Source organism: Pan troglodytes, chromosome 4 (assembly GCF_028858775.2).
Source record: "Pan troglodytes isolate AG18354 chromosome 4, NHGRI_mPanTro3-v2.0_pri, whole genome shotgun sequence".
Classification (NCBI taxonomy): domain Eukaryota; kingdom Metazoa; phylum Chordata; class Mammalia; order Primates; family Hominidae; genus Pan; species Pan troglodytes.
This window is the reverse complement of record NC_072402.2, coordinates 120,743,465-120,764,170: the sequence shown is the minus strand read 5'-3', so window position 1 is coordinate 120,764,170 and position 20,706 is coordinate 120,743,465. Positions and strand designations below refer to the sequence as shown.

General features: G+C 38.9%; 1 protein-coding gene across 10 annotated transcripts in view; it reads right to left on the bottom strand.

Moving 5' to 3' along the window:
* Window positions 1-20,706, bottom strand: part of SNX24 (sorting nexin 24) — a 184,027-nt gene that overhangs the window by 24,296 nt on the left and 139,025 nt on the right. For 4 of the 10 annotated variants that reach the window (XM_063811476.1, XM_063811475.1, XM_517896.8 and 1 more), the window contains 3 exons: window positions 3,434-3,528; window positions 2,003-2,035; window positions 1,436-1,500 (listed from right to left, as the gene is read on the bottom strand). The exons of 1 other annotated variant lie outside the window; for it this stretch is intronic. In XM_063811476.1, coding sequence (XP_063667546.1) covers window positions 1,436-1,500; window positions 2,003-2,035; window positions 3,434-3,528 — 193 coding nt within the window. Of the gene's footprint in view, window positions 1-1,435; window positions 1,501-2,002; window positions 2,036-3,433; window positions 3,529-5,100; window positions 5,229-7,479; window positions 7,556-7,688; window positions 8,497-13,584; window positions 13,704-15,229; window positions 15,308-16,491; window positions 16,559-17,248; window positions 17,450-20,228; window positions 20,307-20,706 lie in introns of those variants that run through there. 5 more of the 10 variants (XM_054684549.2, XM_063811477.1, XM_063811479.1 and 2 more) reach the window with 4 other exon arrangements.

Genomic DNA, 20,706 nt, shown 5'->3' with positions numbered 1-20,706 from the left:
TAATCTATATTAGATTGCATTATGAATATTTGTTAAATATGATATTTTAACATGACATCAACTAACATGTATATTTGTTAAACATAAGAAGCAAACGTTACAGAGAGAAAGATTCACTGCGAGGATCTTATAGGAAAAAGAATATGAGATCATATTCCTATACAGCAAAGGCAGCTCACTCTGATCGGGGTGCTACTAGGAAGGGTCCCTCAACCCTTCCTAGGGAGGAGCAGGGCTGTGTCCTGGCCACCCTTCTTCAAACTGACAGCTAAGTGGGTGATGTGAGTACGTGTATCCTTGCTATAGAGAGCAGTTCCCTTTCTCCTGCTCATAAGGTTTTATTGTCAGAAACAGGGAGGGTTTCAATGGATTATTTATCTATTACTATTTAGTGACTCCCAGAAACAAGATTCACTATATGCAAAGAGCACAGAAGGAATACATAGGCAACAAGAGGTCCACCCATCAACCATCTGAGAGTAGTCAAGTCAGGGACTTCCCTGGACCCCAATTTTCTCATTCAGTCAATGATAATATCTGCCCTGCTTAGTTCACAAGGTTGTTAAGGAAATTAAATGAGATAATGTATGCAAATGAGCTCATAAAGAGATGCATAACAGAACACTTTGAGAGGGACTCTGATGAATTTAAATTTCTTTGCACAGAGAAAAGACTCAGTCGAAAATATTACAATTATACTTAGATCAATTAATTGTATTTAAAATATGCAACTTTTAAAAATATATAGTTTGCCATCAAAGATGCTGCAATGTATATACACATAGTTTCGGGGAAGAGGCTTTTTTTTGAGACGGAGTCTCGCTCTGTCATCCAGGCTGGAATGCAGTGGCGCAATCTCGGCTCACTGCAAGCTCCGCCTCCCGGGTTCACGCCATTCTCCTGCCTCAGCTTCCCGAGTAGCTGGGATTATAGGCGCCGGCCACCACACCCGGCTAATTTTTTGTATTTTTAGTAGAGACGGGGTTTCACCGTGTTAGCCAGGATGGTTTCCATCTCCTGACCTCATGATCCACCCGCCTTGGCCTCCCAAAGTGCTGGGATTTTAAAAATGCCTGGCCGGGAAGAGGCATTTTTAAAAAGGACTAGAGCCTTGAATTTGAACCCTGGCATCTGGACAAAAACAAGCAGAGGCCAAAATGACATGATCAGAAAAATTAAGGACCATAAATACCTTTCTTCCTTATTACTCTAATTCAAAATAGTCTGGTAAGAGAGAAAGAAAAATTACATTTCCTCCTGAAAGGCCAGCCCCAGTTAAAATTCTAAGTGTCGCTTATACCAACAGCACTGGTTTATTGGCAGATTATTAAGCCCGGGACCAATGTCACTCTGTTAGACCTGTATTAAAAACGTGGTTTATGTGGTGCAGGGTCAGATCAGTAAAGAGCTGTTAGCAGATGACAGGTTTGATTACCGCTGGCTGCAGGCAAGACATATGGATCCCTGAGGAACAGCAGCACAGGCTGGTGGGACAGTTTGCTGGAAAGGTCAAGAACAGGCATGTCAGCATCAGGGGACGATGGTAAACAGAAAACACTACAAACTAGCTTTGAGGGGATCAAACTGCTGTGCGGGGACGTCTCAAGGTTTATGTTCTAACAGTGTGGGTGAATAATAGCACGCAGAGTAAGAGTGAACAAATGGGCACTGCTCTCATCTTCTAAACATTTCTTTGTGGAATTTGAAGCAGATATACAATCTATACAATAAATCATTGCTGAAACGTGCTTTCCTAAAAATCTTGTAATACGATTGTTGATAAAACATTCTGATTACTTGCATGAAACAATGTAGGGCTCTTATTCCTCCACTCTTAATTCTAACTGGTTACTCCTGTAATTCCCTATCAAATATTTATAATCTTAAAACCAATTTCCAAACAAAGGTTCTTAAGAAAAACATAACTTGAAACACATCGTAGGTGATTAAACATTTAGCAAAACCATAATCCTATTCCTGGCTGATGAGGATTAGTCCTTACCTTGACTCTTCAGACTCTGTTTCATCAAAAGATCTAAAAGTTTTGAAAAAGGAAAAAAACAAAGAAACCACATATGTTGAGTCAATGTTTATGCCAACAAAGGAAAAAATACCCAATATTATTAGATGACTGAATTGGTAGTTATTTTTTAAAAGAGCTGTGAGTTTCCACTGAGCCACAGCATGGCTATGCCCCATTCTAAGGAATCTGAAGACTGGAATATTCTTTGATTTCTCTTAAGATTACTTAAAAATCCTCAGGTTTTATTACTACTTTTGGGCTTGTATAATGGAGAAAACATTTCGCTCACTGCCATTGCTAATGTCTATTCTAAAAAATACATAAACATATATGAAGCCTAACCTGCCCGTAAATACATACAAGTTGGAACAGAACACACTGACAACACAGTATTTGCCAAGTGTATAATTTTTGTTATGCAATAAGTGGAAAGTGGCTCTGAGTAAACAGTGCTCATGAGGAGCTGTGACAGGTGTTTGCAGCCCCATCATCCAGCAGATGGCTGGGGTTTAACATGACTTTGGGTGTGGCCTGCTTGATTTTCTTGTAGTTAAGTGTGGTTCCTTCAGGCAGCAAGAAAATGGGTAAACCTCTCTCCTGCATGGATTTTCAGATAGTTTGTGATGATTTTTTCCCCTGTAAATGGATACAGTATGCCATGGATGTTCCTGAAGGCCTTCTGAGGCTAGCTCAGCCCATGTCATGTGCTGTTGCTGGGCCAGTGGCTTATTTCAGAGTTAATTCTTCGGGAGAGCTTTTCCTAATTGCTGATGATATCAAACCTCTGGGTCCTTGGGTTAGGACCAATGGGTTTAGACCAATAGATAGGGATTAGGATTTGTAGTCCTGCCACTGGAAGTTCCTGAGAGAGGCAGCTGGACAGTAGAGGAAGAGGGCTCGCCTTGGAAGGCCTCGGTTCTGCAAGCTACAAGGCAAGAGATCTTGGGAAAGTCATTAAATTCCTGTGTCTCTGTTTGCTCAACTACAAAATGAGAGGAGTTGCATCAAATCATCTCTAAGATCATTCATAACTTTAAAATTATATGAATGTGTACCACCAGGATATGAATTTTGCTCGAGTTTCCACTAATAAATGAGCCCATAACAAGTTAATTAGATTCATAATTCCCATCAAGTAACATCATTCTATGTAACAGTGTAATTGAAAAGATTGATTCCTTGAGTCTAAACATGGGTTACCGAACCATGGCCATTTGGCCGCAAGATGGGCATAAGGACTCAGAGGAATTCTTTTAACCAAAAGCAGGGGGCGAGCGAGTGCTGCAGCAAGCCAAAAGAGTGGGCGTGGCCGGCAGGCTACTCGGGCATCACTCTGGGCTATTTGTTAGATCAATTGGTCATTGAAGAGTAATTTAAAATACACATCCAATATGCAAACATGATTCTTACCCACAACTTTCTGCCTTTGGTAGAGAGGGCAAGTGTCGCACATTTAGGAAATCAAGAAACAGTTTGGGAAGTTCTTCATTTTCTAAAATGACAGCCTGTGAAAGCAGAAAACAGAATTCGAAACTGAAGTGAAGTTTGCTAGGTGATCAATCAAATGAACTATTTCAAAAAGTCATAACCGTCCATCAAAGTTCTTACCAGCAACATTCCTCACAGTCAAGATGAGGAGTGGTCTCTGTTTTGCCCACCAGGAATTCGGGCTGACACACATGCTAGGGATTGCCGGCAAATCCTGCAGTTTATCTGTTCTTTCATTCAACTGGCATTTATAGAGCACCTACTATACACTAGATGCTGACTAGGGGACAAGACAGTGGGAAGCCAGGTAGAAATGGTTCTTGCCTTCATGGAGATTCTAATCCAGAGTGAATATTTCAAAACCTGGCAACATCAATAATACTGTTAAGATATGTATATCAAATTTTCTTTACTGAGTGATAAAGTGGTCTGATATACACTATGTATACATGTGTGTGTGTGTGTGTGTGTGTCTCCCCACAGGAGACCACTACTATTTAGGAAATATGATAAATTATTTTTTAACTGGAAGATTTAGTCAAGAACCCTCAACTATCACCTGTTTTGGCATTAGAATCAACTGACATTTATTGCCATTTGGACAGCTCCACTTAAAGGGTCAGTAACAACTTTACTGCTAAGTGTAAATCAGTGTACATGCTGAAAAAAAAATCTATAGAGTTCTTCCATTTAGTGAGCTCTGCTACATAGCTGGCATGATGGCATAACCATGTCAGTAATCAGAGATCCAGGTTATGCAATGTCAAGGAGAAATCTGACAAAGAAGTATGTATCTTCTTATCTATGTATTTTTAAAGTCTACCAGAGTGTGTGAACTGAATATAAGTTTGCCGCCTCCCCCTCCCCCTCCCCCTCTTCTAAAAGACCACAGGAGAAAAGCGTCAAAGGTTTTATCATAATCTCTGACTTCAATACAACTATTCTTAAGGGTCATTTTTCATAACTTACCATGGGTAAATTTTGTCCAATAAGTACATGTTGTTTAAAGAACTATGAGAATCAGTGGTGAAATATCACTCACACAACTGATCAGGAATACTGTGTAAGGGTGGTGCATAAGATACATAACAAGTAACAAAAGTGAGGTGAAATTATGTACCTTGTAGATACATAGTTCTATATCACATCTTGTTCTTAGCCATGGTTCACATACTGAGTGGCCCCAATTCCTCATCAGGTTTTGTAATACTGTTACCCAGTTCAGGTCATACAAATCAAGTGGGTAACTATACAGGTTGCCAGTCCTCCTAGGCTGCCCTCTGTCCCACACTAGAGCAGAACCCTCCTGGTGTTCAGTCCCTGGAGAGGGGTCATCTAAAGAGCCACTTCCACTGGGGGCTGCTACTGTTCTTTACACAGCTCACCGTTCCCATGGAAGCTTAAGGAATAAAAGATAGAAGAAAAAATTGGGGTGTTATACTTTATTCATTAAATAATAATTTCCTGGGCATCTATTATGTTAGGCACTGGGACATGATGATAAATCTTACAGGTCCAGTGGAGCATGGGCTGAAGAAAGCTAGCAATGAACAAGTAAACACACACACTAAACAACAACTTAAACTTGCCTTAGAATATAGTGAGATAGAATCGAAATAGCGTATCACTCTAAGCGTTTTCCCATCTACCAATGCATTCATCCGTCCATCCCTCTGTCCCTCTCTCCATCCATGTGTGTGTATGTGTTTACTTTCTCCTGGTTATAAAAATAGAAAAATAAAAAGTTCAGAAAATAAAAAGAAAAAAAAAACCTCCTTTATCCAGAGGCATAATTTCATTACTATTTCAATTAAATTTCCTTAAATCATTTCACTTTCATCTCAGTTTTTACCTATTCAAGGAAATTTTTTAGGTGCCCAGAGGTCATTATTTCAGTGCCTGTAACTCAAAAAGTTCTAGGAGTCATCACACATATAAAACTCTGAGGTATTTTGGCTATGACACATGTTTCAATGATTGTTTTTTTTTCTAGATATCTGTTTAAGAGGATGATACAATACTTATTTGAATAATAAAGCCTAATGTTGTAACACATGCAGACTTGTTCCCCCAGGCAATAGTTTTAATTATCTGTACAAGTTGTTGCTTTCAGATTTAAAAAAAGAGGGGAGGGTATAACATTCTTATCTCCACCCCCACCTTCTTAAAATAAATTAAATCAATAACAAGTGTGGGACACTTTTAATGACCTGAACTACTTAATTTCCAGGATTTTTAGACATGTCATCCATCACTGCAGTATGGAGGAAGACATCTCTTGAGTGTTCAGGGGGTTACTTAGGTTTATTAATGCAAGATTTAGGGAATTTTAACAAGGTGAATTGTTTATTTGCCTTGACAGATCGGCTTACAATGCACTGGCTACATCTACGGCATGATCATTAATGACAAAAGACAGGAAAAAAGCTGTTTATACTGCAACACAGGGACGGGAATTAATCCTGCTCAGCCTCCCCAAACAGAGTTCTCCAAACAGATGATCACATTGCTTTACGTAAGATATACTTAGAGAAGGCAGCATTGAGAGTTAGTTAAGCATTTAGTTATGTGGGCAGGAATATTTCCTAAGCTCTGTTTTAAAAGCTTGGGAGAAAAGAACTAATACTTCAGTGACAAAGTAAAATATAGAAGAATTTACCTAATGTAATATATTATGTACAAATGACTGTCATCAACTGGTACAGAGATACAAAAGAGGAATTAAATCTTTTTGTTCATACACACATGATCATATTCATGAGAAACTGAACAGTAAGGCTGGACCTCACAACTGTTCCATTTACAACTTCTTCAGTTTCTTGAAAGGCTTTTGCTCTGAAGGAACCACCCCTTCTTGAAGCTGTACCCTGGGTCATCCTATAGAATAAATGTCAGTTGGGTTTAAATCTCTCAACTTTGCTCAACAATAAGCTCCTAAGTTTTAAAAAATCAAATTTTTGAATATCAAATCCTATCTCCCTATTGTTTTAGATTGCTTATCTTTATTTTCGATTAATATCCAATGGTTAATCGCTTTCATTCTTTAGAAAGGCAGTGTGGAGTAGGAAGTATGTGGGCTTTCAGGAAGACCTGAGTTTGAATCCTTTCTCTTTCTATCTTAAAATTAGGTTATTGTGAGGATTAAATGTCTCCAAGAATCTCTGATACACAATTAGCGATGGATAGATGCTAATTCTCTTTTCTTTGAGTATTGTTGTTGTATTAATTTCCAACAACCTATTTTATCCATTTTGAAGTTTGGATAATTGTTCATCGAGCAAACAGAGCTTCTTGGCCCTCTATATTTCAGGGATCTTTTTGAGTATCAGATAAAAGCTGAGTATCCTGCTTGCTGGAAAACATACATACATCTATAATTGTGCTTTCAGTGGCAGGGGGTTTGCAGACCCCTGACAGCCCAGCCAAGAACACCTGCTTTTAGCTTAGACAGGGCAATAGCACTCACTGCTGGGCTCACTTTTCTTTGGCCTGGAGCCTGATGCACTGTGGCCGGTGCTGTGTGCCAGCTCCCCAAAGGACACGCTGGCCTTCTTGTTTCAGTTTTCTATCTCTTTGTCAATTAGAATCCCACTGGAGGGTATGCTGCCTTGCTATTAGAATTCATTAATGCCTTCAGCTCTGGGCTGAGTTGAAAACGTTTGGCATTGAGGCTACTGTGGTAAAGGATTCTTTCTAATACACCAAAATCTATTGCTGCACCGATTCTAGAGAGTAATTCATATTCATGATTTCCATGTCTTCTATATATTATTCTAAAATGCGGCAGTCAGTGGTGTGGAGGGCTCCCAAAATTAACAAAACATTAAGGAAAGTATGATTTTCCACTCTATCGTTGCTGGGTTAGAGTACAGCTGATGAAGTACTACCATGCTGCCCCTGTTATAAGAGGGGCATTCTGAACTGCAGGGTAGCGATGGGATCAGGCCCAGTGCTATCTACTTAATTACCCAATGACTCTGGTGGTGAAGTTCTGACGCTGCTCATCCCATTCCTGGATGCAAGTTGGCACACATGGTCTGTCAACTAATTTATGCAGTAAAACATCAAGAATTCAAAATTAATATGACAAGTTTGGAGAAAAAGCTAGAAATAAATCCCAATAAATTTTACAGGTATACACACAGAGTGAAATACTGTGAGAGGCAGAATTAATTACCCAGATGCAAGACAGAGAGTAGCTGTTTATGTGCGAGAATCATGGGTCTCAAATTGTAGGTCTGCAAGAAGTGTTCCTTCCACATGGTGTCAAATGAGCTGAACAGTTCTCTCACCCCACTTAAGGCAATATTATCAAGCACCCCCTGCCACCACAAAAGAGAAATAAGAATAAACCTAGGAAGAGCTAGAGGCAAGCAATGAAAATAACTAAAAGATTTCAAAATAGTTTCCATAAAAACAAGTCATCCAATAATGGGTACCAAGAATGGAACCAGGCAGTGGAAAGTCAAGGGGATAATGATCTTTTAAGTTAACTAACTGTTCTGTTAAGGAGGGTAGCCACTGGTTATCCAGCATTTTCAAAGCTGCTGGAAGAAGAAGAAAGTACTGTCAAAACTAGCAAGGAAGGAGTCATTTTCTAATTGAAGCGTGTGCAATAAAAGTAGTAAAAGTGACACAGTATGAAAAGAATAGGCACTGAAGAGCATCAAAATATCCTGGACTCTTTAATAGACTTGCAGATTGGAGATGGTATAGAATTAACAAAGAAATGCACTAAAGAAATTTCCATCCAATCTTTCATTTAGGAATATAGGAAGACAAAAATCAGGTTATTATTATGGTGCACGTAGGAAATGGGGTTAAATGAAAGAACTGTTACAGGTGTGTGACAGGCTATTTGACTCACTTCGATATTACTACATCCAACTCTGATAAACAGTAAAACTGGGAAATACAGTGTATTTTGTAAAAAACAAAAAAAAAATTATTTTTCTTTACACAATGTTACTCACTCTTGTAAGAATAAATGACTTTCTCTAAAGCAGACCAGATATTTCTTCAGAAATATCACTTTAAATGAAGAATTTTTAAAAATGTAAACTCTATGAAAGCATTTATAAAAAACTTCCTGCATGGGGCAGAAAAACAACAGCATTACCACCAACAGCCCCTGTAAGCTCAATGTTTACTTCAGAAGAAATGCTCTTTTTATTGAAAAGGTACAATTATCATCATGTAACACAAATCACAAAATCCCAATTTTTCTACCTTATCAGCTTTATAAAATCATGTTCCCAAAGGATACCATTGATTAGTTGCACATGTTCTTTCTGTGACATCCCAAATACTTAATTGTCAGTTATCTTTTCTTCTTCAGTAAGTAAAATGTAGTCACAAAATTATAGAGGGACTTGTTCTGCCCTAACCTTCGTGAGATGCCATCATACAGTGGAAAACACTGGTAAAATATCACAGGATAACGCCGTCCGACAAGGGAGACATATAAACACTGTAATGATTTCCCACGAGTTTCCATTTTAGAAAATTGTCACTAAGGCGAGCATAAACGGTGACACATCTCCACTGAGAACACAGTGAAATCGAACGCTGGCATTCTAGTTAGGTCCAAACCTACCCAGCAGCCAATTATAACAGGAATGGAACATCTTGTTGAAAACTTGGACAAGACCACTTTGCTAACCTTCTAAGATCATAGCACAGGGCTGTGTTGTTTTCACTGATTTGATCCTTTTATTCCCTTTTCAAAACACATACACACACACACACACACACACATACACACACACACACTTCTTCCCATTGTCTATCAGGGTTGTTATAAACTGTAGGGAACCTCTTTGTCACAAAAGCTAAGGTACTGAATTAAGTCAAGAGGTTTACAAGAGCACTTTAAGCTCTTTCTCCATTCCATCTAGTTTGGTTTGAAATGTCCGGCTGTTGGGGTGACAAAGTTCACCACTGAAGCTTTTCCTCTCTTCACCAGGAAAGATGCTTCATACCATATCTACTTCAGAGATACGGCTAAAAACAAGGAGGGAGAAAAATCAATACCTCCTCACTGCAGTAAATGGGCTGCAGTGTCACTGTCCTCTGGGACCCAAACCTAAGAGCTCACAGAGGCTTTGTAGTCCTCAGTCTTCTACTTACCACTTCCCTGCACCTGGTCAAAATTTCACAAAATTAGCCATAATCAGGTTAGCAAAGGAACACTTTTAAAAAGGCAGCCAGTAGGCCGGGCATGGTGGCTCACGCCTATAATCCCAGCACTTTGGGAGGCTGAGGCGGGCAGATCACCAGGTCAAGAGATCGAGACCATACCTGCTATCACAGTGAAACCCCGTATCTATTAAAAAATACAAAAAAATTAGCCAGGCGTGGTGGCAGGCGCCTGTAGTCCCAGCTACTGGGGAGGCTGAGGCAGGAGAACGGCATGAACCCGGGAGGCGGAGCTTGCAGTGAGCCGAGATCGCGCCACTGCACTCCAGCCTGGGCAACAGAGCAAGACTCTGTCTCAAAAAAAAAAAAAAAAAAAAGGCAGCCACTAAACATATTTAAGAAGGATCCTGACCACCTGAAAAATAAAAATCAGATGTGCTCTGAAGAATCCACTGTACCATGCATCCCCCTTTTTGTGTGTGACACCATTTGCAAGATGTATCTAGCCTGTGCCTTGGTAAAAACTGCACTACTCAAGGAATTCAAATGGATATCTGCTATGGTTTCACAGGGCTTTATAGAGTATCTTGCAAGAAATCTGAGGACCTGCACTAAACGCTGAATGCCGAAAAGGGCCTATTTAAAATAATAATGAATCTGTGCAAAGAAATAATATAATTTGGCTCAAGAAGATTTGAAAAAAAAAAAAAAAAGGAATACATTTCTGATAATGTGGCTAAAAGGAAAAACTAACCAGGGAACAAAAGAAATTGGAAAATCAATAGTCTTTGGAGCTATTTTAATATCAAAGCTTACATTCTGTGTTTTTCTGGAATCCAATCATATAAAAGTATTTGTTTAGCACCTACTAACTACAAGCATTATGCTGGGGACACAATGGTTAGCCCAACAAATATAGTCCTGTCCTCCCAGGGTTTACCATTGGGTAGGGAAGATGAATGCTGATTCACAGCAATGAATGTGAAATTACAAACTGAATTAGTACCTTAAAGGGGAGTAGCTAGTTTCCTTGATCATTAGTAACAAAGCACCCCTATTAACCTGTAGGGTGAAGGAAAGCTTCCCTGGGGAAGTGACCCTTGAGCTGGGAGTTGAATTAGCTAATGAGAATAATGTGAGTAGGATATTCCAGCTTGTTCAAAGGCCTGTGGAAAGTAGAAGCATGACATTAAAAAGACCCTTAAGGAAGGTCACAAAAAATAATAAAGCTAAGCAATGGGGGCACCTAACCTGGAGAGGTTAGGAAGGGCTTCTGGATCATGTGAAGGATTTTTTTCTTTTCTCTGTAGACTTGGGAGTCATTGAGTGATCTTATGTGGGTGGGTGGTAGACGGGGTATCTCACTGTACATGACACAATCTGATTTGTATTTTGACTACAACTACAACATATGTAGTAGTGTTCATCAGATCCAGGGACCATGCATTAAATCCTCTCTTTGGCTATCTCTAAACTGCTTCTTAACTAACTCATTGAGCTAATTTTAATGACTATATGTTTCATTTCATATTAGGCGTCTCTAGCTTCAAAACTACTGTTCGAATTATGTATCATTTCAGAGTCATTCATTCATTCATTCCCCAAATATTTACTGACATTTACTGCATGCATAATAGCACTATGCTACATAGTTTAATTCTTTTCTTATTTAATTTTATTGGAATATTTTATCTTTCCCACTATTTTTCTATTATATTTATAAACTTAATTTATTCCACAGATATATTTAAGGGAGCCATTGAAATTGGTTCAATTAAAACACATTCTTGATTTTCCTTGGATTTTATCTTAACATCTCAACTAATTCTTACAAATATATAAAGACTTTCAGACTAAGAAAGGCAACACATTCCATTAATCTTTCTATTAAAACAACAACAACAACAACAACAAAACGACTGGGTGCAGGGGCTCACACCTATAATCCCAGAACTTTGGGAGGCCAAGGTGGGTGGATCACTTGAGGGCAGGAGTTCTGGACCAGCCTGGCCAACATGGAGAAGCCCCATCTCTACTAAAAATACAAAAAATTAGCTGGGTGAGGTGGCACGTGCCTGTGATCCCAACTACTCGGGAGGCTGAGGCACAAGAATCACTTGAAACTGGGAGGCAGAGGTTGCAGTAAGCCAAGATGGCATCAATGCACTCCAGCCTGGGCGACAGAGCGAGACTCTGTCTCAAAAAATGAAACAAAACTAAACAAAACAAAAAACAAAAGGATCTGGACTTATAACATTTCAAAACCTGTTTGACAATTTCCGAACAGCTCAATTCTTTTCAGCAAATGACTGGGTACAATTACTTTAAAGTCACATATTATACATATTTGATCCATTTAAATTACCTGTGTATTGAATTAAAATGCACTTCAATTACACATAATAGATAATGCCAGGATTTATGAGGCATTTTCTGGATGATGGAAAAAAAAATCCAAATAAATTTTAAAAACAATCATAGGCTGGGCACGGTGGCTCACACCTGTAATCCCAGCACTTTGGGAGGCTGCAGTGGGTGGATCACTTGAGGTCAGGAGCTTGAGACCAGCCTGGTCAACATGGTGAAACCCTGTCTCTACCAAAAATACAAAAATTAGTCGGGTGTGGTGGTGGGCACCTGTAATCCTAGCTACATGGAAGACCGAGACAGGAGAATTGCTTGAACTTAGGAGGCAGAGGCTGCAGTAAGCCAAGATCGGGCCACTGCACTCCAGACAACAGAATGAGACTCTGTCTCAACAATAAATACATAAATATATACATACATACATACAATTATAAACTAGCTACGTACCTGTAAGAGAAACCTAAGATCAGGAGACTACGGTATTTAATATTAGTGTTTTACAACAAGCGAACCAAAACAGATTTAATAATTCAAATAATATGGTAAGGCATTTAGTTAAATACAAACAATAGAATGGAAATGCTGTTTTACTACTTTATAGAAGAAACAGTAATCAGAACTAGGCTTATAAAATGTTCCCTACAGATAGCCTTAGGAGACTGGTTTTTAATAAAAGATTTACAATTAGCACAGCCCATATGTGTTGATGAATTGATGTTTTTAAAGTGTTTACAGTGCTTTAAAGCAATTTGCTCTCTCAGGCCCCTTAAACATTCCCCCAACTACCTAGTTTATTCAGCATTCTCTTTCTTTACATACTGTACACTTTGACCCAGCTCCAGCACAGCTGGGTTTCAAGTGGTATAGTCTAGATAGATGAGGACTTTCTAGGTATATATATTCTTACTGTACTATAGTTTAGACATAGTATACTAGGCTAACATCATTTTTTTAAATGAAGACTTCCAACACCATTTTATATTTGTTCAGTTATAACAATATATTTAGTCACCTGTTTAAATGCTACAGTAATGTAATTGATGCTTTACATGAATTTAGGAACCCTCAATGAGCAAACTTCAAAGTGCACAGTACTTAGTGGGAAAATAGTGGGAAATGGTTAGAGAGTGTGACAACAGACTTATAAGATGTGTAGCTAGTCCTCAGAGAAACAATGTATGAAAAGTGGCCCTTGTGGAGATGGCTCATAGGCTATAAAATAAAAAACATATCTATAAAGAAAGTTAGGAGGAGGGGCTTGGCCTCTTGGCTGCAACAACAACAAAAAACAGTCAATGAAGTTGTTCACTAAAATACACAGGTAGGAACAGTAGCCTACTGGGACAGAACACAATAGCAAGAAAGATGAGAAATTAGGGCTGTCTACACATGGCTGGTAAGGACTACACAGGGGGTCCAAGCTGGAACCTGTTCTCTGAGTTCAGGGAAAGAAGAACATATGTACCCTAGCCCATCTCCCAAATCTAACATTGAAATGAATCCTTCTATAACTTGGGAGTTAAATTACAGACATTTGTTCAGGGACCTATACACAAGAATGAATATACCCTTTTCTGGGAGTTTTCCAGATTACACCAGTCTTTTTGCATCTATGCAAGATCCAGTCTTCCCTTCTTCTTTACTAATGGAATACCAATTTTCTTGGGGTATGTGGCAAGCTGCCAAGCTAAAAATAACAAAGAACAATATCAAAAACTGATGAAAATAATATACCCTGCCCCACTCTTCCCCAACATTTCCCAACAACACCTGCCCCCGCCCCCCCACCCGGTCCCTTAGCATGTGACACAGATCTAGCCAACAAAATGTCAGAAGAAGTGACTGGATGGGAAAAGTCAAAAAGCTTCCTTAAAGTGACTGGTCAGGCTGCAGTGGCCCCCATCTTTTTGCTCATTTCTCCACCCCTTTCCTCCTTCCTCTTGGCTAGAATATGGGCATGGTCTTTGAGCTTAGTTGTCATCTTATAATTATGAGGAAAAGGCCAAAAGAATCAAGGAAATGCAATCCCTGATAATCTTGAGCCAGTGAGCCAAAACCCACAACTACCTACCACTTTCCTTCTGAGTGCTTAAGGTTAAAACTCACTTTTAGTTAAGTCCTTGGATTTGGCTTTTTACCTATGGTAGAACACATAAACCCCTACTGATAGAGCCCTCATGCTTCTGCAGATTGTAAAGTCCTGTTTTTGGCCCATAGAAGAGAATACTAAGTAGCATGATTGCTATAAAAAGAGAGAGAAAGAGAAAAGAAAAAGAAATTCTGATATTCTATTTTTAATTTACTGCTTTAGTACTGGGTAGAACACTTAGGGGAAAAAAGAAAAAATAACGTTGATATGCTATTTTTAATTTACTACTTTAAAAAAGTCCATAACACAAATAATAGCATATGAAAAATAAAAAAGCAATTAGGTTCATGCACAGTCTATAAAAAGAAAAGGCCTAATACATAAAAAGTTTGTAAACCTAACTCAGCAGGTGCCAAGAACACCCATTACAGGACAGTAAAGAAATCAAGAATATAGGTAATGAGATGAACCTAAACAAAGAAAAATGTAAGCTGATTATCTAGAAAAATATCCTCCCAAATTTGGTCTTTTAAACAAATCATAGACTGTATCCCCATGGAAATGGAGTGTTTTGTTAAACTTACGTTACAAAAGAAATGGCCAAACCATTGTAGAATGAGCCACAGGGAATAATTTAGCATTGGCTGGTGGAAAAAAAATACAATTCTACTTTAATAGGTCTTTTTAATCACAAATTTTATGATGATTTAACAGCCTTCCATTAAGAGCAATTAAAGGGGGAGAGCAAGGATTTACACTAATATTCTAGCAAGTTAAAATGTCTACATACATCTTTGAGCAAACGTTGTCTATCTTGAAGTTCTTAGCTGAGTTTGAGGGAGATATACTAATTTAATTAAAAAATAAAAAGCTGGACGATGTGCCTCTGGTATCTCAGGACCAAGTTTTTGAATTCACTTCTCCTCCCTGCCTATGGTTATCCCTAGTACACCCCCGACTAAGGAGCCAGACATCACTGGGGCTGGGCAGAAGCTCAGGAGACACAAAGGTGCTCCTAAAAACAACAGAGAAACCAACAACCTAGATAGCTTGTCAGGCCTATTTAACCACTCTAGTTGGCCAGACAAACTGTACCAGGCAGTGGTCTACTCAACCACCCTCACCTCAGTCTTTTCCAACCGTGTCCTGGAAAGGGGGGCAGGGAAGTACCTGGGAACACCTGACAGGCATGTTCCTTTTTCCTGAATAATTTAAAGAAAGAGAACATTTTCTTACATGGTTTTATTTACATTATGATTAACTTCTCTTTCAAAAGCTTGTATTTTATATGTAATCCACTTGTGTTGTAACTTCCTAGCCCCTTAATGCATGCACACAGGCCAAAGAAAGTATTTGTTCTATAGACTTGGTATGCAAACTCATTTATTCAGATCTCAAAAAGCACTATCTCTGTGGGCCAATAAGTTCCAATAAAGGCCTTCTGTGCAATGGTGTTGCCCCGCTACTATTGGCGAGACTTCCAATCTACTGACCCAGTACTTTCTGACTCCCATTAGCCCCCTCTAAATTTTCTGCCCTCTTGTCCAGCTTAAGGAGCTGTGATCTACCATCAGAATCAGTCCCCTGAACCACCTCCAAACCCATCAGCCTCTCTCCCTCTGCTGTACTCGGGACAGCTCAGTTCTGGCTGAATCCCAGCAATCTCTCATTCATGCCTCTACCCAAGCTGCTAAACACTGAGAAAAATCACAGAATACAAAAAAGACTGGTTTCACTTTAAATTTAAGCTCTTATCCTCAAAATATTGTCCAGAAATCTTGTTACTTTTCTCTAGAACAGTAGTTCTCAAACTGTAATCAGAATCGCCTAGAGGGCTTGTTAAAACAGTTTGCTTGGTCCAACCCAGAGAGTTTCTGATCTAGCTGGTCTTGGGTGGGGCCTAAGAATTTTCATTTCAAATAAGTTACCAAGTTTCTAGGTGATGCTGAAGCTACTGATCCAGGAACCACACTCGAAAACTATTGCTCTAGAAGAATCAGCCTTTACCCATTTTCAAAACTTATCCTCTTCTCCTTTTATCTCCCTCATCCCTTCCCCCACCCTCTCTCCCAGCTGATAACCACGCTTCACACTTCAGAGAATGCAGAAGCCACCTGGCTTGATCCTCCTCATTTTTATCCCAACAACTCTACCTATACTGCACTTCCATCGATCTTCTCCTCCTCCTGCTATAGCGGAGAAAACGTCCCTCCTTCCATCAGAAGCCAATTCCTATATCTCTGCTCTGGCTCTCAGTCCACTCCTTGACTTTCTCAAATATTCATTTCTTTAGTTATTTTGCTCTTCTTTCTCCTAATTATTCACTAGTCCCATCCATCCCTCCATCCATCCATCCATCCATCCACCCACCCACCCATGCATTTACCTATCTGTCTCTTCACCTTTCCATCTCTGCTGAATCATTCCTATCAGCACATAAACATGCACTCTCACTATAAAACAACAGGAAAAAAAAAAATCCCTTAGAGGCTATAGCCCATTTCTCTGCTCTTCATGGCAAAAATTGTCAAGAGTGTTCAACCGATGCTGTTTCCCTTTCTTATCTCCAGTTCATTCACTCTTTCATGCTCTGCAAATTGGCTTCGGCTTCCACCATCCTCAGCTTGCCATGGCCACAGGTTGCTTTTGGGTTGCTAAATCACTTCTAACCTCACCTTACTCAGCTTCTGAGCAGTCACCACTCACCCTGAAAACCACCCTCCCACTTCTCTTTTTTCTGTGACTCTGTGGGTTTGTTTCAGATCACATTCTCACTCTCCTTTGTAGCCTCTTCCTTTTCTATCTGAACTCAAAATGTTGGGACTTTTCAAGGCTTAGCCAGCATCCTCTCCCTAAGTCCACTAACTGCCATGGATTTTAAAACCTTAAGGCTGATGAGATGAAAATTCACATCTCCAGGCTAGACTTCTTGTCTGGGATCCAGACTCATCAAAACTAAATACCTATTTAACATCTCCACTTGAATTTCTTACAGACATCTGCAATTCAAAATGTCCAAAGCAGAACTCAGTATTTCTTTGAACAACAATAAAAAACCCTGCCTCTCCATGACCCATCACTGTCCACTTTCCTCATCTCTGCCAATGATAGCCACATCCACCCATCTGCTTCCTTTCTCTCACCTCTGACAACCAGGCTATCACAGCATCCTCTGGAGCTCCTCTTCCACTCATTCTTACTCTCTGATAACCTCTTTCTTGCTCCCTTATTTGTTTCCTTCAGAGTGCTAGCAATTATTTCCTTGATAGGTTTACTTGGCTTCTGTCCACTGAACTCCAGCTCCAAGAGGGCAGGGCTGAGTCCGCCTCATCATCACTGTATCTCTGCAGCAAAGAAAGGGCTCTGAACGCATGAGGGTTGTTCCAGAGGCAGAATCAGGGCCAAGAAAGGTTAAATAGCGAGAAAGCGAACTTTGGCTTAGTATAAAGAGAAACTTTATGCTGAAGTCTCCTCATGGAATGCTCTGCTTTGGAAGGCAATAGATGCCACTGCAACAAATGTCTGACCCAAAGCAGCTGGAGGCCCAGTTCACATGAATGCTGAAGCAAGAACTTAGAGACTGATAGGAAATTAAGCAAGGGATTTGCTGAGGAAACAATAATAACATCTAATATCTTCATAACGTTTTATGGCTTGCTAAGTGGCCTCACATATAATGGGTCGCTTAATCCTCTCAACCACCTTTGAGGTAGATAAGCTCAAGAGCACTTTACAGATGGAAAAACTGACTCTGAGATGTTAAATGACTTGCATTTCTTCCTAATAAACCAAGCCCAGATCCACCAAGTGGACAATCTCTGTGTCTTTGGGCAGGAGAGTTGAGAATCCAGGTCTTGCACTCTCCCTGAAGTGCTCCTAAGAGTCCTTCTCTCACCACCTTCTGGTCCTTCAATGGTCAGCTGTTCCCCCTCATCCTCTGGCCCAGGGCAGGATCCACAGTGCCTCTCTCAAGCTCTGGTGAAAGGTCATGCTGTGGCTGACTATGTACATAAAACTCAACCAAGGAGGATGCCACAGGGAAATAAATAAACACGGTCATGACATGAGATGATATGGTTATAAGTTACCACAAAATAAGCCATTGTTCATCTAAATCTTGGGAAAAATAATCCAAACAGAACAGTAATGCTCTCGCTTTGTATCAAATGGACTCCGCTACCCAAAGAAGTCCCTCTCTGACCTCTTTATTATGGCTCATTACAATCTCAACTTCAATAAGGACAAAAAAGAGAAACTAAAAACAGCTTGTTCACTATACCTTTTTTTCTTTTTCGTTTTTTCATTTGTTCACTAAACTTTTTAATGCATAAGGAAAAAAGCAGGCTAAAAATTAGGTTAATTTGTCTTTAGTTTTTAAATCCTATTATCCTAATAAGTGCTAAAAACTCATGTCAAAATTGCAAACATTTCCTGACTTTTTTTACACAGCCCACTATGTCTTCATTTCTAATAGAGGAAAATAGCTACTCACTAAAGCAATCTGTCTTGAGTACAATTTTGCAACTGGAATATAACTGAGTCAGACAGCAACCTGAACTCTGTTAAAGCATAACTTCAAATAATGCAGTGAGAAGAAGCTTCCCAACTGCGATAACTTTTCTTGTTTTGTCTCACTGATATTTCCTTATGAGGGTTTTTGGGTCAGAGTAAACTCCTGAGGACTGATTGACATTCCCTTTGAAACTAATTACATTAAACAGCAGGTGCCCACTTCAAGTTTGAGCAGGAGAGTACAAGACATTCAGGGAATTCAGTGCAGTTGGGGTTAATGCTCTCATTTTTTAGGAGCTTCTTTAAGCTTAGACATCCTTTGCTCCATTAACTGTGTCATTTATGTAAAGAAAAAAGAAGGATCAATCTGATAGATTGAAGTTTAAAAGTATAAAATGCAGCGGATTTTTTTTTTTTGCTGTATTGCAGCTATTCTAAGAATACAGTCTGAAATGCCTACATACTTTTAATTACACAACATGTTAGCTAATCATATTATCAGGGAAAAAATCTGCTATTCAAGTTACAGCTTCCAACAGATTGCTGTGATGATCATATGGCACATAAGAGGGGAGCAAGCTACAGAGAGAAGAGTGATGGATCTGTGTCTGTGACTGAACTCTCCATCAGTAAACCCAGTTTTGATAGAACAGGCATTTCTTCACTAATTAATACTAATGATTACTCTGGAAAAAAACATTGATGCTGATGTTACAGTAAAGCAACAAATATCAATTATTCTTTAGTGGCCTTCTGTTAGTAATCTGATGACTATCACAACAATATGAATATTTAGCAAACCTAAAAGTACACCTTTTCAAACATACCAACTTCACTCTAAATATAAATAGAAGCAATACAGTCATAGTTTTAAAATATTTGCTCACTGTCTGGGAAACACATAGTGAGACCTCATCTCTACAAATTTTTTTAAAAATTAACAGGTCATGGTTGCACACGCCTGTAGTCCCCACCTACTCAGGTAGCTAAGGCAGGAGGATTGCTTGAGCCCAGGAGGTCAAGGCTACAGTGAGCTATGATCTTGCCACTGCACTCCAGCCAGGGCAACAAGATGAGACCCTGTTTCAACAACAACAAAAATTTTTCACTACTTTGTTGGTTATATGTGAAGGATTTTGATAAAGTCTGAATAGCCAGTCATTCTAACACTGAAAGCTAACTCTGAGTCCTGGCTAAGTCTGCTCTCATCAGTGACTCCAATGGAGTTGATTTTGAGATAAACAGAGTCTAAGGTAAATGGTTTATATTTTATGCAGATGGTATATGGTATAGGTAAATATTCAAAAATGCTTTAAAATCACAGGTTCTAAGTGTCTTAAGACAGAGAAAGAACAAAAGAGAAGAGAAATTATAAGGTGCCTTTTAGTTATGCAAAAGTAAATAAGAATGTGCAAAATTTAAATTATATTCCATTTAAGAGAAAAAAGGAAGGAATAGAAGGAAAGAATAATCAAAATACAATCTAAATTGTTGCACTTGCAAAAAAAAAAGGCTGAAAAATCTCACTTGAGAATATGTCTCATTTACTTCCATCTTTGGGACTAATTATATAATTATTCACTTAACTATTGAGAATAAAATATTACTTACTGAAAAATAGCACCAGTGGTCTTATTTCCTCAGTTTCTTGGTGAATTAGGTGTGTTTTAGAAGCAGATATTCAAAATTCTATTTGGAGAAGCAGATCAATAACTACGGATGGCCTGCAATATTATTACCAGTACTAATACTATTAATACTATTCAAATGCTTTTTTAAAAAGAGTTAATATTTTTTCAAATAAAATATCCAATGCCTACACAATATTTAATGTATCATCCATTATAGATAATACAAGAAAATCTATGGACAGACTTAATTTTTATTATTCTTTTAAATTTAATGTCAGTTTTTATTCTACTAAAGGACTTTGCTGAAAGCAAAGTAAATTCTTTCAGCCACCTACAAAACAAAGCAAACCCCTCCCCCTTTAGTAACTGTATCACTGTACATATTTCTTTCAAACACACATATTACATTGTAATAATCTGTTTAGGTATCTAAAAGGCCAACCTAAATTCCTCAAAGG